The sequence below is a fragment of the Nannobrachium achirus genome, assembly GCF_963921795.1.
Source record: "Nannobrachium achirus genome assembly, chromosome: 5".
Taxonomy (NCBI): domain Eukaryota; kingdom Metazoa; phylum Chordata; class Actinopteri; order Myctophiformes; family Myctophidae; genus Nannobrachium; species Nannobrachium achirus.
In genome coordinates this window covers 25,907,192-25,930,394 of record NC_137814.1, presented here as the reverse complement: position 1 = coordinate 25,930,394, position 23,203 = coordinate 25,907,192, and the positions used below count along the sequence as shown (strand labels likewise).

The window sequence follows — 23,203 nt, the reverse complement described above, 5'->3', positions numbered from 1 at the left end:
AAGCAGTGGTGTCAGTTCAGCAAAAGCGAGGGTATGGCAAAGATGGGAGTCCTCATGGAAAATAGCCATTACATTTTGGATAACACGGTTCCATTGTGAAAATAGCAGATCGACATGCTCAAAACGCCTCGCAGTCTGAAAAAGGGAAAAAAAACAACCTTTGTCAGTTTTTTACACAGGTTTCTGAGGTTTCTTGGGCTGGATATGGCAGCCTTGGAATGGTTGTTCAAGTGCAGCTAAACTTGGCATGTTAGTAAACGTGCCACAATTAACAATAATGCATTGCACCTGTGCAGCTGACCTGTGGAACCTGGGAATATACCATTTTGTCAAGCTGGGGAGAATATAAGTGTAGAGAATATAATTATAATACCTTGTTAAAGTGACCATTATGTTAAATTCTGCATTTGTAGTTATTTTACTGTAATTTAACAACATAATAACCATCGCAGATAGACAAAGAGACATTCATGGATTTATATTTAACAGTAACTTTTATTTTCCCCCCTGGACCCAGGGTATGGCAGCTGCATACCCCTGCCATACCCAATTGACGCCCCTGTTTTAAAGCCTCGACCTGTGACTTCTTCCTACTGGTTGGTTCTAACGGCAGCAACATAAGTTTAGAGCGATAATACCTAAACATAGGGTGACCAGACGTCCCAGTTTTGCCGGGATTGTCCCATTTTCAACCTTCGTGTCCCGGGTCCCGACAAATATCTGTAAAACACTGACACTGATATGTCCCGGTTTTCAACATTCACTTCAAAATTGTCCACTGGTTTTCAGTGGTTGCAAAGACATGTATCATGTTCTGTTCATGTAAACATGCTCACCTACCAATCAGAAAACATGAACAAATGCACTGAATTCAAGTTAAAGCTGATCAGTCGTTCCTTGCCTGTATGCAACACCTACAGTACATGTGCTCGTGCATGAATGGCCGTGCACGTGCACGACAAACGTGCGCATTGATTCAAGGGTCTCGGTTTGAGGGGCTGAATATATGGTCAGATTGGTCACCCTACCTAAACATCATCATTGCACAAGATTTTATTTTAGATTTTATTTTGCTTTATTCCATGAGAGTGAGAAAGGCTTCAGAGAGGGGGTGGCGTGTGGATGTCGGCTCCCTGTATCTTCGTGATCAAATGACTTCCAGCTGTATCAAGCTCGCTCACCTCTCGTTGTTGTTGCCTTTTCTCCTTTCAGTGGACAGAGTTTACAGACAGGACGCTGGCCAGATGCCCACACTGCAGGAAAGTGTAAGTAGCAAATCCATTTGCTACAGTATACCACCGCTAAAGGCTGCTTTTGTTTTGTTGGTTTCTGCTTGGTTTTTGCCCGACAGCAAGGTTGTTCTGCAATCAAATATTTCCAGTGTCTGAGAGCTACCACTTCGATGTTGTCGGGTTGTATGTCCAAAACCGTACCTTTTTTATTATTATTATTTGAAACACATTTTAAAAGAGTGAAAATAGGCGATCTACAAGCTCACACCACGTCACGTTCACAACATGTTGTGACCTTGTAGATCGTCTATTTTCGTTGCTTTTGCGTGACACTCTTGCATGATGAAGTTACGCAGGACATTAATGTACGCAAAAACAGAAAAAAAATATGGAGATACAAAGTTTTCTGCCCGACAGCAACGGCTTTCAAGCTCTGGTGCAGGCTCTGCGTATCCACATTACAACCAACCAGGTCACGATCGTGACATTTCATACAAATGATTGTGACTAATGACTTTTATTGTGTTTTCTGGCATTAGAACACAGGATCAGATAAATAATAATTAATTCTGCACAATGCCTTTTAGGCTTTGTGTCAAACAAAACTTGCACACAAAGCGTACAAAATGAATAAAGCCTGGTGCTGAAATATGCATAAAACATTAAATAAATAATGATAGCTAAAATTAACTCATTTGCTGCCCCCTCCCGAGTTTCCAGAGTTATTCCCGTACTCCTAGCTGCAACGCCCAAGTTTCCAGAGTTTTGTGCCTTCTTTTTTTTTTTTTTTTTTTTTTTTGACCTCCTTCTATCTACTAGGCATGATCGATTATGATTACTGCCGATTATGTGAAATGATTCAGATTAGCTCAAGTAATTGCAATTGATTGATTGAATACTTTATTAACAGTTTGCAAATAAAAGCACAGTACAATACACGGTCCGCTAATAGGATTTTAAACACAAGAAAGCCCTTGGCTTGTTTCCATTGGGCTCCTTTGTACTTAATTCATTGAATTAAGTAATAATTTAATTAAGTAATATACTTGTGGATACTCGGGTGGTGCAGCGGTAAAGTAGAGCTGGCCACCGCAGAGGGGTCTGGGGGTTCCAATCCAGCTTTGTGGAGCGTACTACACATACCCCTACGGGCTGATTCAAAAGACACTTATAGAATCGGGTAAAAATTCAAATTTTCACAATTTTTCAAAAATAGCAGATCTACAAGCTCGCAGCGCGGCACTCGGTGCCGCGCTGTGAGCTTGTATCTCTGCTATTTTCCTACCCCTTGTGACGCCCCTATTTTTTGGACCACACACAGAAATGAGTCAATAAGCCCTTTTGCAAATCCCGCCCCATTCTGCCCTGTTACTATGATAGGACATTTGACCCTGGGCAGATTGTTTTTATAGTGGCAGTGAATGGGATTTTTTTTCCCCTTCATAGCCTCATTACAGCTATATAAAGTACCAAAGGAAAAACATCTAGGTGATATTAATAAAAAGGGAAGACAAAGGTACAGTAGTTACATTGCAAAACAGGGGGTTTACCCGAAAATATATGTTTTAATTTGTTTAATCCCAGTGGGACAGAATCCTCTTTGCAGATTCTTTTATAGTGGTAGTGGATGGGATTTTTTTTCCCTTCATAGCCTCATTACAGCTATATAAAGTACCACAAAAAACACATCTACGTGATATTAATAAAAAGGGAAGAAAAAGGTACAGTAATTACATAGCAAAACAGTAGTTTTCCCCCCGAAAATAAATGTTTTAATTAGTTTAATCCTCTGGATCAGAAAGAGAATAGACCGCGCATTGCATCCTGGGTAGGAAGAGGACAGAACTATAATCCTAACCTCACATAATAGGCTGGCTTTTCGTAATTCTGCCCATTTAAAATATATGTACCCAATCGTGACTCTTAGACCATTGATATGGTCCATGTGAACTAGTTTGTTGAAGCTTATTCATTATGATGAGCGAGATCACGGCCGAGATCGCGGCCGTACCGGGCGATCGCCGTGTCGCGCACTGCGGACAGTTTTGAAAGCCACATTTAACATTCTCCACTGACTGAATAATTGTGTGGAATTGTTGTGGATCCACACTCGCTGTGCGTCCTCAACCAACATGCACACACACCCGCTAGGTATATCCCGCTCCCGCTAATGTAAATTGAACTCGTTCAGTACTAGATAGGCTACGCTTTCTTTTTTATCACACATTTGTTTTCTTCTAAAGGCCAACAGGCAGTTCACATTCCTTTCCAGTCTGGTTGTACAGAGTTAGACGGTAAGGAAACCTGAAGGAGAGCTGAAGAAAACACACAGGAAAAAAAGACTATAGGCTCGGGGATGGATTCAGTTTACAATTTACGCATTTAGCTGAAGCTCTTATCCAGAGTGACTTACGAATGGTGCGAGATCAAGTAAACGCATGAACCCCCCTAGTCAACAAAACGACAGGGCTAAATTGTCCCCTTAACTCTCAAATACCTGGAACGCGCCCGAGTCGCGTTAGATTTGAACCACTTTAACCATTATTTTTATGCTTTAACTATTGAAAAATAGCAGATATACAAGCTCACAGCGCGGCACCGAGTGCCACGCTGCGAGCTTGTAGATCTGCTATTTTTTTTAAAGTCGTGAAAATGTGTGCAAATCTTTGAATACATGTATTTTCAAAGCGAACGTTTGAACTCAAATTTTGCTTCTGGGTGGTCCCTGGACCTAAATATTTTGAGATGGGGGTCCGTGGCCAAATAAATATCATTTGGGGGTCCTTCACATGAAAAGTTTTGAGAACCACTGACATAGTAGTCTCTCAAGAACAGACTAACTGAGCTCCAGTTAAGTGAAAAGGACCTTTTCTTTGACGATGGCTGGCCAGATTGCTGACACAGAAACATAGGTTTTTCAAAAAACCTTAGAAAGATTCAAAAGACACTTATAGAATCGGGTCAAAATTCTAATTTTCACAATATTTCTAAAATAGCAGATCTGCAAGCTCGCAGCGCGGCACTCGGTGCCGCGCTGTGAGCTTGTATATCTGCTATTTTTCAATAGTTAAAGCATAAAATAATGATACACTATAATGTGTACCCGTTCTGAATGGGTTAATAGAGTGCGCAGAAAAAACAATTTAGTGCTACAACAAACTTGAACAAAGAAACTAGGACACCAGAGAAACGTTACACCTATCTTCTTCTTGAAATTGCATGGTAAATATGTGGACAGACACAATATGTCTGTCTGAATAACATAAATTTTTCAGTTTCTTTCCCGCTTTCATTTATTTATAGTGCAACCTCACCTCAAGGGGGTACACTGTACACTTCAAAACAAATCATACTGTACAGCAAAGAATACACAGTGTAAAAGTGCCTGTGTAGTGTGTACTTGTGATCAAACAATCAATATTCAGTGCAAACTGTAAAATAGGCAAATCACAAAAGATTTACAACAAAGTATTTGGAACCACAAGGTAAGAAGAGATGGTCACAATAATACAATTACTAAAGCTTGGGGGCAGGGGCGTCACAACAAATTCTGGGCCCTGCCCCTGGGTACAAGGATTCATTGCGGGCCCCCCATGAATATTAACTATTGAAAAATAGCAGATATACAAGCTCACAGCGCGGCACCGAGTGCCGCGCTGCGAGCTTGCATATCTGCTATTTTTGAAAAATCTTGAAAATGCGTGCAAGAAACCTATGTCAAGGACCCCCAAGATGATATGTATTTGGCCACGGACCCCCATCTCAAAATATTTAGTTCCAGGGACCCCCCAGAAGCAAAATTTGAGTTAAAAATGTTTGCTTAAAAAATACATATTATTCAAAGATTTTCACACATTTTCACAACTTTTCAAAAATAGCAGATCTACAAGCTCGCAGCGCGGCACTCAGTGCCGCGCTGTGAGCTTGTATATCTGCTATTTTTCAATAGATAAAGTTATTAGGGCCCCTCCACCTTGGGCCCCAGTAACTCAGTCCCACTTTCCTACCCCTTGTGACGCCCCTGCTTGGGGGAACAGTAACGTTGTAACTGTGAGGTAACCCACACCTTGGGCGCTGTCAGGTTAACCCATTCTGGACGGGTACACATTAAAGTGTATTACCCCCTCAGGCCGGGAACACTTTTTTGTGTATTACAGTATGTGCAGTATGTAGTACAGTAATTTTTGAAGACATATATTTAAGTTTTTCAGATTTTTATCTATGAAAGCCAAAGGCGTAAGCTATTAAATATTTTGGGAATTTTGTTTCTAACTGCTACAGAGGCTGAGTAATAAGTTTTCCAGAAAAACAGTGGGTAATTTTCAAATCGGACTTAGGTCTTTATTAAGGCTTTATTCAAATCAGACTTAGGCCTTAATACAGTAGCTAATAAACCTGAAACTCAAATTGTATTTGATAATTGAGGGGGCTCCCAATATGTAAAGGAGATGCATTAATGCTTGCATCCAGGTGCAGGATAAACCAGTAAGACTCCCTAATCGGGAGATAAGCGACCGTAGGTCACTTATCTCCACAAATAGGGCAAAAATGTGTTTTGCCAAAATCTTGCATCCAGGTGCAGGATAAACAATAATCATCAGTAAAAAAGAAACGCACTCTGGTATCTCAATGTTATCGTATTCATAGGTTGATTCTTGTCCAAATATCAAAATTAATATACTTTATTACAGTCATGTGAGACTAAGCCAGTAACAGTGTTCCCTGCAATCCGGTTGATAATGTTTTTATTTTTATTTTCTCTGCTTCATAACATCATGATGTAGTTTAATCCCTGGGGATTGTGCTCTACTATTTCGAAGCAAAGGATTTTCTTTGACTTATGCTATGGATCACATTCCTTCTTCATTAGCATTAGCTCCCTCGTGGATCGATCGCATCACGATAAGCTGCTTTTGGCATTTAGTAGGACTTTACTCTGTCACACAGCTTGTTTTCTAATCGGGTTTGTTTTGGTGGGTTGTGAGGGATCATTTTTGCATAGTTCATATAATACAATCTAAGAACTAGTCTCTAAAGGAGCTTCACAGTACCTTTTTCCTGGCTCTGTCTTTGCCCTTCAGTATTCCATATCCCTGAGGTTCTAAACCTTTTCTGGATCAGGGCCCACTTGAGTTCACGGCTCGGGCCCACCCATCTGACACAAAGTTCCTTTTCATCTGTATCTCAATGAAACAAACGTTTTCAAAGTTATAAAGAAAAAAATACCATTACATTTTATTTGACATGAATTGTTTTGACCCATTTAGACCTGGAATGCATATCCCTGTCACTCTAGATTTTAACCACTTTAACCATTATTTTATGCTTTAACTATTAAAAGAACAGCAGCCGCACTGCGAGCTTGTAGATCTACTATAAAAAAAAAAATAGCTGATATACAAGCTCACAGTGCGACACCGAGTGCCACGCTGCGAGCTTGTAGATATTTTTGAAAAATCGTGGAAATTGGTGCAAATCTTTGAATGTATATATTTTCTAAAGCAAACAAAAAATAAATCAGGTCCACGGTCAAATAGATATAATTCTAGGGGGTCCTTGACATGAAAAGGTTGAGCACCACTGAAGTTGTTCAGAAAACCATTAGGAATTAGAAGAATCTTTTAGGTATTTTTAAGGTCTTATATTATATTATCATTATAAAATCCTAATGTTTGTGGGCCCCGGCCCACAGGTTGAGAACCACTGCCATATTCATGCAAAACAAGACCCCCCACAATAAAGCTTGGCGTGGGAAAAGGGCCACATTGTGTTTTAAATCCCTGGTCACGCCAACAAACTGTTTTTATATTGAGTTTCATCGCTTGTTATTTCACAACAATTCCTCTCACTGTTTGTCACACAGTTCTTCCATTGGTCAGAGGTATCCACGGAGGCGGAGCGTGTGGTGTTTTCTACTATGTTTGCTATTCAGCATCTCGACCGCCGGGCTGATGGTGAGTGATCAGGATTCACCTTCATCTCTATTGCTTTTGGTTCTTGCACAGTGATAAAACATGAATAAAGAAATATATCGTTGCTATCGGGCAGAAACTTGATCATACTACAGAGTCAGACAAAAGCATCAAAAGTAGCAGATCCACAAGTTCTGAGCTTGTCAATCTACTTTTGCTGTTTGAATCCTGAAAAGTAACAGTTTTGGACATAACAAGGTTTCCACCCGACAGAGAGAGACGATATATAATATCGTTGCTGTCCGGCTGAAACCTCCATATTTTATACTTTGTTTATGTTTTTCTTCCACTGTAAATCAATGCCTTACTTGTCATACAAAAGAAGATACATTTGCAGATCTGGTCTAACAGTATTAGACATTATGAAGTTTCCACCTGACATCTATTAGTCTGAAGGTTTTGTCCTGTTTCAACTGCCACTATGTCAGTGTAAAACCGGCTCCAAGCATGCACCACACACACACTACCGCAGATGGCCAGCTGATGGCGCTGTTCTGCATCTTGCACAAGAGGAAACAACAAATGTTTTTATTCTTTCTACAGGAGCTATTACAAAAAGGTCTGTAATGACTTTATTTCACCAGAAGTGTGTGTGTGTGTGTGTGTGTGTGTGTGTGTGTGTGTGTGTGTGTGTGTGTGTGTGTGTGTGTGTGTGTGTGTGTGTGTGTGTGTGTGTGTGTGTGTGTGTGTGTGTGTGTGTGTGTGTGTGTGTGTGTGTGTGTGTGTGTGTGTGTGTGTGTGTCACCCACACACTCTCTATCTTTCTGTCTCTCGGATGTGTGCTGTCCAAGTCATTTTTCCAGTTGGCACATATCTACTTTCAGGTGATATTATGTGAGTGAAATACTCACACTGTAGAGCTTGTTGTTCACTTCCACCCATGCTGTGACTTGCTGAATAGCCAAACGGAGAGCTCTCTCTCCCTCCCTGATGAGCTCTGCCGCTGATTCAGCACGTTATTTAGGCAGGTGATCAGACCCCACTAATGGCTGACTACCGGCAAGAACTACAAAGAATTGTCGCCCGGCACAGATGCTGCTCAATGGTCCGATTGCCCAAAATAAACCTTAGTTTGTACTTGTAGAGGAGTCGACATGACGCCTTTAGACCACCCGATGTGGTTAAAATGTGTGAAGATGTTATGTCTGTGTGTTTTCAATTTCTCTCTTGCAAACGGGCAAAACAAATTGGACTCCTGAAGTGTCACTCATGTACAGTATCACATCATGTACCATAGCTGAGTGGTTAGTGAGCCTGCCTGGGAAGCCAGAGGCCCAGCTTTATCCCAGGTTTGATTCCAGGCCAGGCCATGTGCGTCCCTGAGCAAGACTCTTAATGCCTAATTGCTCCCTGAGCGTCGCAGAATGGCTTCTCATTGCTCCTAGTAGTTACAGGATGGGTAAATGCAGAGGACAGATTTCACGTCTTCAAAATAAACACCCCAAGGAGTGGGGACTGGGGACCAATAGTCCAGTAAAAATAAGGCTGAGGTTGGACAAAAAATTATTATTTCGTTTTTCAACTGATTCTGACAGGAAATTAGGTCTACTAGCCAGGATAAAAAGATCTACCATGATCTGCTCACTGCGGAACTTCTTGTGTCATTTTGCAGCTATTGTCTTAGTTATATAAGTATTGTTGTAGTGTAGCAGTTTGTATTAATAATAGTGTAGTTGTAGTGTAGCAGTTTTTATTAATAATAGTGTAGTAAGTGTTTAAAGAGATGTCTATTTCCATTTGCCAAAGGAGACAGACGGGTTGTGAGAGAAGGCTTTGGTGAGGCAGGGACCAGTGGGGCAGGCAGGAACAAAGTCAAAGCCAGAATGTTTAAAAAACAATAATAATTATTTTGTAGGGTATAGGCCTGTCACCAGTCGGGAGTCTGTCTTTGTCAATCTTTTAAAACAAGAAGAAAAACTGAAAACATAAACAGGGTATCGTCTCTGTCGGGCAAAAACCTCTTATAAGTGTCTCCATATTCTAACTTTGTGTGTTTTTTCGTAAATGATTGCCCTAATTGATACAGCGGCACACAAACGCATCCATGAAACGCAGTGTGCCTCAAGCTTGTGGATCTACTACTTTTGCTACTGTTTTTGAATTTTAATATATGTATGTATATTTAGTAGGGTATAGGCCAGTGGCATTCATCTTTTTATTTTTTTAAGGAGAATGAATCTGTACAGGTAAGATATCACAAAACTCCCAAGGGAGCGATATATAAAACACAAGCTGCCAACAGCTCTGAGGCTGCTCTGGTGGTTTCTATACCTGGTGGAGCAGACCTCTCCCCGGGGTGTTATGCACTGTGTTTGCCTTGTTTCTCTTTAACCCAGTCCTCTCTAAAAAAAAAACACAAAGCTACTGTAGCTTAACAGTGCATTATTTTCCAGGCACTCGTGCCGGTTATCCGGAATGGCGTCGCATTTGTGCAACAACAGTAGTAGTATGATATAAACGCCCCTAACATCACAAGCATCCGGCACAAAGAATTACTACTAGCAGGGACCCCACAACAATGTGTTATATCACACCTGTCACTTCTCCTAGATTGACTGCTGCCATAAATCATTGTGATGCTTTGAACCGCAAACGGTAAAAAGAAGGGGAAAAAAAAGTTGTACAGTATAAAAAAGTTTTTTATATTCAAAAGAATTACGAGCAACAGTGTTTGACAGAAGTGTGGGGGCGTGCATAGCTTTGGAAACTCTGCCCAGGCATCCAGCCAGTAAGACACTAAGTGCTGGCAAGCCTTTATAGGAGACGGCACTAAAAGAAATTAAGAAGCAGTGATTTTTCATTTAAATTAATTTAATAGTTTTCATCATACGGGAACCGTAACGTTCTTCTGTGTGTGTGACATGATGCCCCCTCTCCATGCTCTGCACGGCAAGATGCCAATTAAAGTCTTGTGCCACTTTCATTAGCCAAAAGTAGCAGATCTACAAGCTCAACGTGTCGCACCTCTAGGCCTTGTGAGCTTGTCGACCGGCTATTTTCGACGGGCGTCAAACTGATCGTACGACAAAATATAAATCACACTGTAGAGTATGCCCCTCAGTGACTCATCAAAACCTCAGTGCATTTACTGGAAGGTTGGAACGAGACTGCAGAAAAAAAAGAAAAGACGTTTTCGGCATAACATTTCCACAAGCATATTTGTTTATGAATATTTTACGGCCAATATCAATGTGTTTGCATTAGCTTGTGGCTAGGTACAAGTGTTGCCGCCCCCACCACCTTCAGTTGCTCCATGATAAACAGCATCTGCCAGCCCGTTCTCTTGGCGGTGACAAGCTGTTCAGATGAAGTGGAATGACGTACGTGCCTTGTGAACAGGACAGACTCCACCCGACCTCTTAAAACATTTTTTTATTATTGAGCTCTGTGTGATCTGTGTGATTATTAATCGCTCGAAAGTTAAAGGCAAGGTAAAATGTTTTCTGTACGTATTAATTACAGTATGAACATGTTTAACTATTTTCAAAACATAGCCGATCTCCGTCCTCACAACGCTTCGTGCTGCTGTGTGTTGTGAGGTTGTAGATTATAAAATAAACAGGGCTTAAAAACATTTAATGGTGCATTTATATAACAGCCTTTCTCCACTTGGGAGGAATTCATTCTACTATTATGCTACCAAAATGTAGAATGCCTTACCAACAGCCATCAGAAAGTGTGACTCCTTACCCTCCTTCAAAACCGTCATAAAAGAGCACCTGTCTGCAATTTTCAACTGGACCTAGACAAGTCTTCTAGCTTGCAAAAAAGAAAATTAATAAATACCACTAAGACAGGGTGAAGTCGGGCCAATTCTTGGCCATCTGGCCAATGATGTATATTGGACCAGTTACCCATATATGGAGACCCCGCAGGTACCCATATATGGATGTACTGTATATGGAGATATGCTGTGAGAGCCCAAACATGCTTACTCAGTTATTCGTTATGTGAAAGTTCTATGACGTCTATGACATCTGACATCATAGCCTTTTATGTCCATACATGGAGATCCCTGTCTGTAGAACCAGCCACACAGAAATGGGCTGTCTTGGCCTAGCCTGGGACCAGCCTATATACAATGCAGCTAACTAGTAACTGCGTATAGATTCCCTCCTTGTTTTAACATGGCTGGGATGTTCTAGCTGAGCTAGGCTAGTCTTGGCCATCTGTCTTGGCCTTAAATAGATTCTGTTAGTGTTGTATATGGCCGATGTGGCCTCCATATATGGGCATTCCCTTATAAAGTCCTGTTAGATATGGGCTTAATACTGATGACATCAGGGAACTCCATATATGGGCATACAAGGGATTCTGTTAGTGTGACATCACAGTGAAGCCAAATGTGTGCACATTTTTCAATACTAGAAGCTGGCGTCTAGTCGGCGACCTGGCCAACTCGGGAACGATGTAAATAGGGAATGAATGCCCCGCCCTTTAATGCAAACCCCATTATACCTGTTGTCATAGGACCCGTTTTGACCATCTGTTTGCCTGTGTCCATTTATGCCCATATATGGAGATATCTGTATCTATCTGTCGGCGTCCATTTTATGTCCATATATGGAGATCACTGCAGATATAGTTCTGGGTCCATTTTATGCCCATATATGCCCATATATGGAGATATCTGTCTATTTGCGTCCATTTTATGCCCATATATGGAGATCTCTGTATCTGTCTGTCTGTGTCCCTTTATGCCCGTATATGGAGATCTTTGTGATTCTGCGTCCATTTTATGCCCATATATGCCATATATGGAGATATCTGTTAATCTGCGTCCATTTTATGCCCATATATGAGATCTCTGTTGCTTTTTGTTTGTTTCTTCTTTAAGCAGAATACGCAGCCTGCTTAAATCTGCATCATTCAAGTCATCCTCCCAGTCCCACGCTTTGTTGCTTGTCTTATGTTTGTCTTTGTCTCTTTTATTTTCTTTTTCTTTTTTGGAGCAGACCCCATGAATGCCCCACCCTTTAATGCAAACCCCAATATACCTGTTGTCATAGGACCCGTTTTGACCATCTGTTTGCCTTTGTCCCCTTATGCCCATATATGGAGATCTCTGCACACACAGTACCGGTTGCGGAAAACTCTGATGACAGACATCAGCTCCGCATACTGGCATTCATTTTATTCCCATATATGGAGAACGCGCGTGCCGGTGGGACGAACGGTTCTCGAGATACGCGGATTACATACATACACACTCGCAGAGATTTTTTGTTGACTCATGTGGCGTACGTGATGTCAGAGCCTTTTATGAAGTGATGTCACAATGAGTCAGCGCTTGCGCCGGTTTCCTCCGAAACACCTGATGTCAACAATCAGCTCCGCATATGGTGATTCCGAACATTTCGCGCCGGTTCGGAAAAACCGCGCGTCGGGTCGGGTCGAGGCCGGGCACGGCACTCCGCGCCGCGGCGGGGAATGTGCGTGCCGAATCTGAAGCCGGTGGGACGAACGGTTCTTGAGATAGGCGGATTACATACACGCACGCAGACAGACAGACAGACAGAGATTTGTCGCATTTATAGATAGATATATTTTTCAAAGCAGACTTTTGTAACTCAAATCTCTGCTTCTGGGGGGTCCCTGGAACAACATATTTTGAGATGGGGGGGTCTGCGCCCAAATAAATGTCATTTTGGGGGTCCTTGACATGAAAAAGTTTGAGAACCACTGATTTAGAGGAAGGATTTAGAAGTCGGGTCAAAGATATTCAAAGACTTGCACACACATTTTCACGATTTTTCAAAAATAGCAGATCTACAAGCTCACAGCGCGGCACTCAGTGCCGCGCTGTGAGCTTGTATATCTGCTATTTTTCAATAGTTAAAGCACAAAATAACGGTTGAAGTGGTTCAAATCTAACGCGACTCAGGCACGTTCCCGAGGGTTAAATATTGATTGAATATTGGAACTCTCTGAGTCGCCTCCTCGAATCTGAAGACGGAACACGAACCCATCTTGTGGTGGAATGATCTTATGGTCTTATCCCTGACGGTACAAAATGTAGCTCATGTTACAACCGCCAAATAACCACCTGACTGATGCTCTTCTGAGACCAGATTGGATCAGTCAGAGTCAGATTTCCTCCCGGAATGTATTATTCACTTCAAAAGTTATATGGAGAAAAAAAGAAAGGACCCTATTTTCTGTGCTAAAAAAAAGATGCTTTAAACGTCATTAAAGCTAAATTCTGAGGCATCGTAAGCCCTTTTTAAGTATTCTAATCCACTGGTTCTCAACCTTTTCAGGCCACAACCCCCAAAATAATCATATTTTAAGAAACGTGCAGATACCCTCTACAGTTAAACTTTATGTTGGTTTGTTTACTGTTGAGTGAGAAAAAAATGTTTCACATTAAGCTATTCATCTGGGGATCCCCCAAAATAATTTGGGGATCCACCTGGGGGTCCCGACCCACAGGTTGAGAACCACTGTTCTAATCTATACATGATTAGCGTGTGTGTAACTGTATGTGTAGTGGCACTATTTTGTAACACGGCGATGACATACAAATGACGCGTACTGGAATACAGTATATGACATTTTATTATGAAATGTTAATTAAGCCGTTATGGCTTTATTAGCCATTATTAGCGATACAGTCACTTCAGAATTAGCTCCCTTGACTATTTGCATAATTGATGCTTTATAGTGTGGTCCATCAGGCTCTGGTTTTGAGTGCCTTGTAATGAGCACATTGTGGCCATAATGGAACATAGAAAAATACAAGGCCCACATCATCAACATATTATATATGCCATATTAATATCACCATTGTACACAGTACAAGCCTCATGAAATTATCCATTTGTATCTCAGTATATAATTGGAACCAAATGGGCCCTTACGTGTCCATTTGGTTAAAGTTATCTACTCTTGAGGTCAATTTGATCAACGGCAATCTGAGCTATTTGTTCACAGAGCATGTACTGTATCTCTCAAGGCCCTTCCATACTTCGACCGAAACCGCCGTTTTCGGTCAAAAGGTCCTTTTCTACAATAACATTATATCCCTCGGGACTTCTGAAAAGCATTGGACCGAACGGGAGTTCGGAAATTTGCACGTCGGAAAACACAACTCACCGAACATTTCGGTCGAAGTATGGAGAGGCCTTTAGTCTGGCCAAGAGTAGTTTTAACAGAACAGTATCTTGGACCCGAATGCTACCGACAGATTTCTGAGATCTTAGCGAATCTTCGTTTCCTCAGTCTTTTTGAGCAGTGAACCACATGTTCAGAGGGGAGGGCGGCCGCAAAGGGAAGCTGAGTGAGTAGGTAACCAGGTCAGCCCTCGGCTCAGCCCAGCTATGTGTCGGAATTGCCCTTGAGCAAGACTCTCCCTTGAGCAAGTCTCTCCACCAAACAGACTACTTCCAACGGTTTCAAACTGCTATTCAGTTATAGTCTGCTGGCATCAGTTGGCAAACTTGGCATTTAAAAGTCGGGCGATGGAACATTGCATTCAAGATGACACCTCAGCAGCCTGCAACGCTAGCCTGGCAGTGTTGCCAGGTCTGCTAATTATAAGCAACTTTGGGCTTCATTGTGAAGAGAAGAGATGCCTTAACAGCTCCTCTTCTACTGAGCGCGCACCAAAAAAAGCCATCTGAGCAAGCCATCAGCTGGCCGAAAGCAGAAAAAGTAACCACCCCGTACCCCCCCTCTCCCCCCTCCCACCAGAGACCATGTTCTGACCTGCATCTGTTCTCCTCCCCTTGCAGGCCGGGACGTGGCTGCAGGCCCAGAGCTACCCGGGCATCTACGCCTCCTGGGCAGTGCTGCTCCTCCTGGTTCTGGTCACGCTGGGCCGGGCCTTCTACTGGGCCTGCATGAGAGTCAGCCAGCCCCTGCAGAGCTTCACATAAACCCTGCCTACCGCCCGCCACCCGCATCGCCTGTCCCCCCACCCCACCCCAGCCCAGGAGGAGTGAGGCCTTTAAAATGAAGAAGCAGAATATTTATTTAAATCCAAACTGGGAAAGAAGTAAAAAGAAAAAAAAGGTTCTCCCCTTTCCTTGTTCTACCTTTTACATTTTAGTCAATGTTCTAAATGTGATTCTTGAAAACTGGACGGCTACCAAAAGAAGGCGTGGTCTGCTACTGCTCCATATCTATCGATGATTGTGATGATGATGATGACGATGCGTATAGCCAATATGTATATCTATATTATTCTAATAATGTGGCCAGTGTGGATTTTAATTTTAACATTTAATTTAACACGTCTCAACGTCTTTAACCTCCCTCCCCTGTACCTACACTGTTTTTAAATGGTCACTTTAGTCCGTGGCACATGATCAATTGCACCAAAGCCACTTCTTGAGACAAGGGCTGAGTTGTGTGTCTGCAACGCTTTTCCCAATCCCTTGTCTTACGAGAATAGCGGCGCCTTTTTTTCCTCTATCCTCCTAATTTGTCATTTTGATTTAGCATCTGGGCATTTATAACGTTATCGATTTAATCGGTGGAGATGAAGGCGGTTTAATGGTGGTAAATTACAGTAATGAAGTCAGACGATGGTAATTGATCATTGCCGTTATGCTAGCCTTGCCTCTGAGCAGAGATCAAGTGCTGCTTGAGTGGCTGTGTCTGCATTGCAATATGAAGCCAGCCATTTTAAGAAGCTAAACTTCTGTTTTAAAAACGCACTGTTTATCATGTGGAATTGTACCCCTGGGACTGACTTTGATCCAAAGCAGCTTGGAAGCCTTAAAAGAAATAAGGAAAAAAAAGAAGTTGTGAGAGAAGGATGCAACGATTCATATACACATGCACACGCGCAAGCACGCACGCTCGCACTCACGCACGCACACACGCATGCACGCACACACACACACACACACACACACACACACACACACACACACACACACACACACACACACACACACACACACACACACAGCACAGGCACAAAACTGAGCATTTTTATTTGGAGTTGTGAAGGCTTGTTTAGGCATTAGTTTGTCAGAAGAACCGCCAGCTTAATCGCCACTGAAAATAAGGACTGTGTACATCCTCCCTGTCCTTGTGGATTCACTTCAGTACACAAGTGAAATACACAGAAGATGTTCAGCATTGTTGTGGCTCAACAGTAGTGTGCACGCATGGTACTGGCTGAACGAGGAGGGGCATTGCATTAACCACTTGAACCCCATTTTCAAACTCAAAGTACAGTTGTAACTCAAGTCCAGTTCTCAGAAGACTAGAGGGTTTTTAGTGGTTAACAACACTGCCAGGCTTGGCCCACCCACTGATGGCATCTTGAACATGTCGATGTTGCTCTGCATCTTAGCATCCATCAAATAGCTTTTAGACTGACAGATTATTTGAGCTCTGGCTACCAGCCTTTTTGACATACACAGTCCCTTGTCAATCTTAATTTGTTGGCTCATTCCTCCAAACCTTTTTTTCTTCTTTTCCTTCCTGTCAATTGAGTTTTTTCCACTATTCACGAACAAGTGCTATTGAAGTCTGACGACCTTAAACATCTGGAAATTACATAAAATGTAACACACTTCAGCAAAATGCCGGTCATAATGTTGCTGTTCTCAATTAGATTACATCAGTTAGGTCCATTTGTGTCATAGGCCCATAATCCTCTTCCCTAGTCGCATGCATATACAGTACATGCATGAGACTTACTTACACCTAAATTGCAAAATCGAATGAGAATCTAATGCTTTTAATCTAATGTTTGAAAAGGCGTCAGACTTGAATAACAGTCACGTATAAGCCAATATATCCCAATAACAGAAAGATATATATTTGTTATATTGTTGCTGTCAGGCATTTAGGTTGAATTAATGTCTGCTTGATCATACTGCAAAAGCATCAAAAGTAACTGATCCACAAGTTTGAAAAGCGTCAGGTTTTGACCGTGAGTGACAAAGGACCCACATGTCAAAAAGGTTGATATGGCCTTAGAAGACTGAGGCTGACTGGCTAGCTGTGCACATAAGTGGTTATGCTCGTTCTTGCTTTTATGTTTTTTACTAGTAGTTGCCTATAGACGGGTGGATTTTTCCCCTTGGCTTGGCTTGTGGAACACTTGTCATGCTAAGCGAGCACCACCCACCCTTTGCTAGTGCTTGGTCCATATCAAGCACACCTCATCTCCCAAAGGTAGAAATGAATTTACATACACTACGTCTATGCTCCTGATTGTGGTAACGGCTCCTTTTGTTACAGGTATATATATTTTTGTTTGATTTGTAAATACATTTGTTGATGTAAATGAAATTGACTATAAATGAATTATGTTGCACGCCCGTGTGCTTTAACACTACGTGATTTTGTTTCTGTTTTTATTTGTTTCTCTTAAGAGGGTTATTATTTTTTTTTACAGCCACTTCCACTTGTTACATATTTAATGATTTTGTTATCGACTAATCTAATAAACCACGTGGGTCCAGAACCACATCTGACTACACCACACACACACACACACACACACACACACACACACACACACACACACACACACACACACTATTTATGCAGATTCACACTCCTCATAATGACCATGAACCACATTCCAGGATAATATCTCACCCTTTGACTGACACACGCACGCACACACACACACACACACACACACACACACACACACATACATAGTGTACACTACAGAGACACACATAGTGTACAGAGACACACAGCACCTTACAGCGAGCTATACAGTAGTGCACACACACACACACACACAGCTAACGGAAATGAGTTTACCCAGCTTGACTGAACTGAGGTGGCTGGCACTGGCAGATGAAGGCGGTGATTCTTTTGGAAGTATATACCATGTTATTTGTTCTGTATGTATGCCTCAAAACATGTCCCATTGTCATGAGTCATTTCAGCCTTCTTAAAAGCTGCAACCCATAACTTAGTTTTTTAGTGAATTAAAGTGTATTTCTGACCAATCTGTATGGTAGGGGGAGTCCCCAGTTAAATGAGTATCGCATCATCAGTTTGAGCACGTCTAACTAACCCCTATATACATGGGTTATTTGAAAATGGCCGATCTAGGTCGGCTATTTTCCAAAATTTGTTAAAAACATTTGAAGATGTTTGAATATCATTACCATTGCAACATTTTAAAAACAAATCTTGTATGGAGTTCCTTGGCACAAAATATATTCAGATTGGAGGCCAAAATGCATGTCAATATGGGTGTCCTTGACATGTTTTGAAAACCACTTCTTGCACATAACTGGCTCTTCTATTGAGACTTTTATATCGTGTGGTCAGGCAGTAGGACTACTACTGATTGACAAGTGGTACTACGTGACGGTCAAATGGCCACTCCACTTCAAATATGTTGCAGTGTGTAGGTAGTCCACTAGTACGGTGGTTCTCAACCTGTGGGTCGGGACCCACGGGGGGTCCCCAAATTATTTTGGGGGTGTCCCCAGATGATTAACTTAATGTGCAACATTGTTTTCTCACTCAACAGTAAACAAACCAACATAAAGTTTAGGTTTATAGAGGGTATCTGCACATTTCTAAAGTGACGATTAAGGCCTTTTTAATACGTCTAAAATGAAAAATTAAACATTGACCAAATTGTCAAATATTAGAGGCAGAAATTGAGAAAATAGCTGATCTACATGCTCACAACGCCTCGCAACACGAGGCGTTGTGAGCATGTAGATCGGCTATTTTCACAATAGAACCGTGTTATAAAAAATGAAATTCCTCAACTCTTAGTGCTCGTTAGGGTGGGGGTGGGGGGGTCCCGGGTTCAAATATGATTATTTTGGGGGTCGTGGCCTGAAAAGGTTGAGAACCACTGCACTAGCACTAGTAGACATGTTGGCCCCCCCCCCACAGCAGGGCCCAGGACTTGAAAGTTACTGTTTGCAGCTTTTAAGACAAGTGAGAAATGTTGTAATGGTTAATAATCATCGATCTTATTTTCAATGCAAATCAGTCAAAGAAAGATGAATTGATATTTTGAAAAGCACTCTCCTTTTTTTTGCCATATAAGAATCAAGGAAATGTTTTATTTGAAACTGCACTGGAAAGTAAGCGAGACTTTCTCAATCCATTCTTAGATGATTTTTTTAACCCCTTTCTTTTTTTTTTTGCACTCGTTTAAAGAGAAATGTGATTCGAGATATAAAGTTTGAACATGGGATGTGTTTTGTGGCGTAATAATAATAATAACCTTATGGTCTTCTCCCTGACTGTACAACATGTAGGTTACTACAGTATGTTACAACGCCAATAACGGACAACATGGCTGATGCTCTTTCAGAGTTTGTTTACACAAATAAAGACATGATGATGATGATGATGTATGAAAGCAGACTGTTTCATTTCACTGTCAGGTTAACCTCGCGTCACCAGGCTTTTTCGGAGGAAAGCCTGGTATTTGTTTACAACAGGCCGTTTGTTCCGGTCTAGGCGGAAACCACGAGCAGAAGAAGCGGCGTCGCTTTGTTTTGGTTGGTTTCCCCGATCCCTTTTAAAATGCTCGAGTAGCCTAGTGTAGTCGCTACGAGTTGGACTGAAAGATGCACATACCAAACAACTTTTCCAAAAGCAAAACTATGCCGCATCAAGGGGTTTATTAGGTACTAGGTAGGCCCTAAAAGTATGTCCTTGAGCGCAGGGGAATTATTTTGCGTTGCATGACTTCGGCTGCACTAATTATCCAGGTAGAAACATCTTAAGTTAATGCTGTTATCAGTGTTCATTTCATCTACTAAAACTATGACAACAAATGTTCGTCGACTACCTTTTTTCAAGCTCTGTGAGCTTGCAGATTTACAGTATATCTGGCTATTTTAAGCATGCCACCAAGTGTAAAATCAGCCATCACAATGCCATCAAGGCCTGCCAAAATGCGTTTTTGTTGACAAAATCAACTGTAGATTTGAACATTTTCAGATAAGGCCTGCCAAAATATTTCTTTGTTGACAAAATCAACTGTAGATTTAGCTGACAAAAAGAAATACTAAAACGGAAAAAACTACAGGTAAAATGCATTCTGCGTTTATTATACTTCAAGTAAAACATGTGAGTACTTCTACCACCAGTGGTTGTCATAGCATGCAGCACCACAGTAAGGGTGAAACAAAGGTGCAGGTAAGAAGAGTAGAGCACAAGTCCAGAATACATAGTAGGGTATAACACTTGTTAAAACAGGATAACAATATAAAAGAAAGTGTAAAGATGACTTAACATCTGACCTGGCCCCGTGCGCCTGGGCTTGTGTCTGGTGTGCATAATGTATATAAGAACTATAGACATAAAGGCCTAAAGATTGACCTGGCTAGCTGCAACTAGACTGACAGTGTTAGCATAGGCTAGGGCAATGGTTCCCAAACTTTTTTGTCTCAGGGCACCCCATAAATATTTTTTTAATCCGAGGCACTACATTATAATTTTCACTCCCAGCACCTTATATTTATAGCACATCGTTTTTGACGGGTGGAAACCTTGTATGTCCAGAAGCGTTCGTTTTGTATTTATCATCTATTAAATGATCTTATAGTGAAAACAGCAGATCGGCTGTTTTCACTAGTTTTGTGCGACAGTCTTGTATGATGAAGCAGGGCTTTGCTTTACCAAAAGACGTACACATTTGAAACTTGGAGATACGAGGTTTCTGCCCGACAGTGATTTAGTGATTATGTTGCGAGGAAAACGTTGAGATAATAGCCATTTTGGTTAGAACTGACTGAAAATAAAGTTTAGAATGATACTAAATATTTTTTCAAGTGTCCAAATAAATTCCAAATATTATCAAATTATCTCGCGGCACCCCTGGACTGCCGTCGCGGCACCCCAGGGTGCCCCGTCACCCACTTTGAAAACCCCTGGGCTAGGGCAGGGGTCCTCAATGTTAGCTGAGAGAGGGAGAAATGAAGCAATTGAATAAAATTGTGTTGCTTTAGATGGCTTCAGACTTGTTTGATAGCACTATCATCAGCGTTACAGTGCAAGTTCGTTTTTCATTGTCATTTGTTATTAGTTTGTTGCGTATTTTGTGTGTTAATTCTCATTTCATTTTTCCTTTAACCACCTGACCTTTGGCCCTTGGTCCGCTCTTTTTTCCCTCTGAACCAAATCTCTATACAAACAATAGCCAATTTACAAGCTCACAGTCACAACGCCTCACACTGTGACAGCGTGCGACAAGCTGCAAGCTTGTAGACCTACTATTTTTGGTGAATGTTCCACTAGAATAGGGATGCTAGGATTCCCAAGTATAGTTCATATCACACAAATATTTAGCGGCGTAGTAACACTGAGGATCCCCTAGGGGTCCTGGACCCCCCTGTTGAAGACCCATAGGCTAGGGTATGAACCATTTAGCTGGTAATACCAGCTCAGTGGCCTTGTGGTTAGAGTGTCCGCCCTGAGACTGGGAGGTCGGGGGTTCGATTCCCTGGCCGGGTCATACCAAAGACCGTAAAAATGGGACCCAATGCCTCCCTGCTTGGCACTCAGCACCAAGGGTTGGATTGGGGGGGCTGATCACCATTACTGATTCCCGAGCGCGGCACGGCTGCAGCTCACCGCTCCAAGAGATGGGTCAAAGGCGGAGAACAAATTTCAAATCACAGCAATGTGTCTGACTAATAAATAAATTAATTATTATAGTGTTATTCATTAAGATAATGCAGATCTTAAACGAGGGATTATGCAAGCAAGTTTGACATTGGTTTTATCAAGTGGCCACTTAACCATCACTGATGTTTTGTTAAATTAGGCCCATAGGACCATAGGACTCCCCATTGCACTACACTATAACGTTTGTCTGCAATGAAATAATTTATACCATAACGTTTTCAGGCCAAGGACCCCTTAGCTGAGAGAGAGATGAAGCAGGGACCCCCAGATTCCATATAGTTTCATCGTTTGACAGCACAATCATCAGTCTATTTTGGATTTGTGTCAATTTGTGTAATCAGATACCGGTATGTAATGTAACCACTTGAACCATCAATACTTAGTGTGCTCTTTTTTCCCCTCTTCACCCCAAACCTCTTTGCCAAAAATAGCCGATCTACAAGCTCGCAACGCCTCGCGCTGCAAGGCGTTATGAGCTTGTAGATCGGCTATTTTTGGCTAAAGTTCTCAGAATATGAACGTTAGGCTTCAAGTGTTTAATATAAAAAAGGAGAAAAAGGTTTCTATCACACAAAGATTTGAAGGACCCCTGATTTATACGTTAATCAACATCAACAGGCTAATGGAACGACTGATCAGCTTAAAATGTTTTTTAATATAGTTTAGTTTTATTTTGTTTCTTTCTTTTTTCCTTTCCCTTTTCTAGCTGTTATGACCTAGAAAAAGGTACAGAAGCTCCCATCTGTCTGCCTTTCTCTCTCTCTCTCTCTCTCTCTCTCTCTCTCTCTCTCTCTCTCTCTCTCTCTCTCTCTCTCTCTCTCTCTCTCGCTCGCACACGTTTTTCTCCCACGACGTGGCCCCTTTCTGGCCTCTTGAGTTTCATGCGGATATATTTTTTTGCCTGGACACAAAGAGATGGAAGGATTAAGGACACTGAGAAACCTTTCAGAAACCACAGCTCCCTGGAGAGAGAGTGAGAGAACGATGGAAGGAGTGAGGAGTCAGAAAAAAACAAAAAGGAAAGACAGTTGCTCCCGTAACCTTCTGGCTTTAAGTGGCTTTGATTCAGAGGGCATTCTGCTGGCAACACACCTCCGTCCTCCTCTCTGTCTCTCTCTCCATCTCTTCTCTCTGTTCATCTCCCACTCTCCTCTTTGTGTCTCTGTCTTCATGTCGGCCTCCCTGCCTTTGGACATTCACACATGCCGTTTGGTTAGTTGCCATCCTGTTTTGCTCCACGTCAATTTCTGTCATATAGTTTTATGTGGATTTCAGTTCTTTTTTTCTGTTGTTTTGATATTTTATGTAGACATGTTTATATAGCAAAAAAGGAAATCTGGGAGTGACTCGATAGCCCAGTGGTTAGGGCACATGTAGCCTCTGTACCAAGGCTTTTAGGGCACATGT

At 41.8% G+C, this 23,203-nt stretch overlaps 1 protein-coding gene across 1 annotated transcript in view; it reads left to right on the top strand.

Moving 5' to 3' along the window:
• The window catches only part of pip4p1a (phosphatidylinositol-4,5-bisphosphate 4-phosphatase 1a), a 33,449-nt gene extending 14,725 nt beyond the window's left edge, over positions 1 to 18,724 (top strand). The window contains exons 5-7 of the mRNA XM_080726186.1: positions 1,213 to 1,265; positions 7,096 to 7,186; positions 14,938 to 18,724. Of these exons, the coding sequence (XP_080582312.1) occupies positions 1,213 to 1,265; positions 7,096 to 7,186; positions 14,938 to 15,081 (288 nt within the window). The 3' untranslated portion in view covers positions 15,082 to 18,724. The remainder of the gene's footprint in view (positions 1 to 1,212; positions 1,266 to 7,095; positions 7,187 to 14,937) is intronic.
• The last annotated feature ends 4,479 nt before the right edge of the window (positions 18,725 to 23,203 follow it).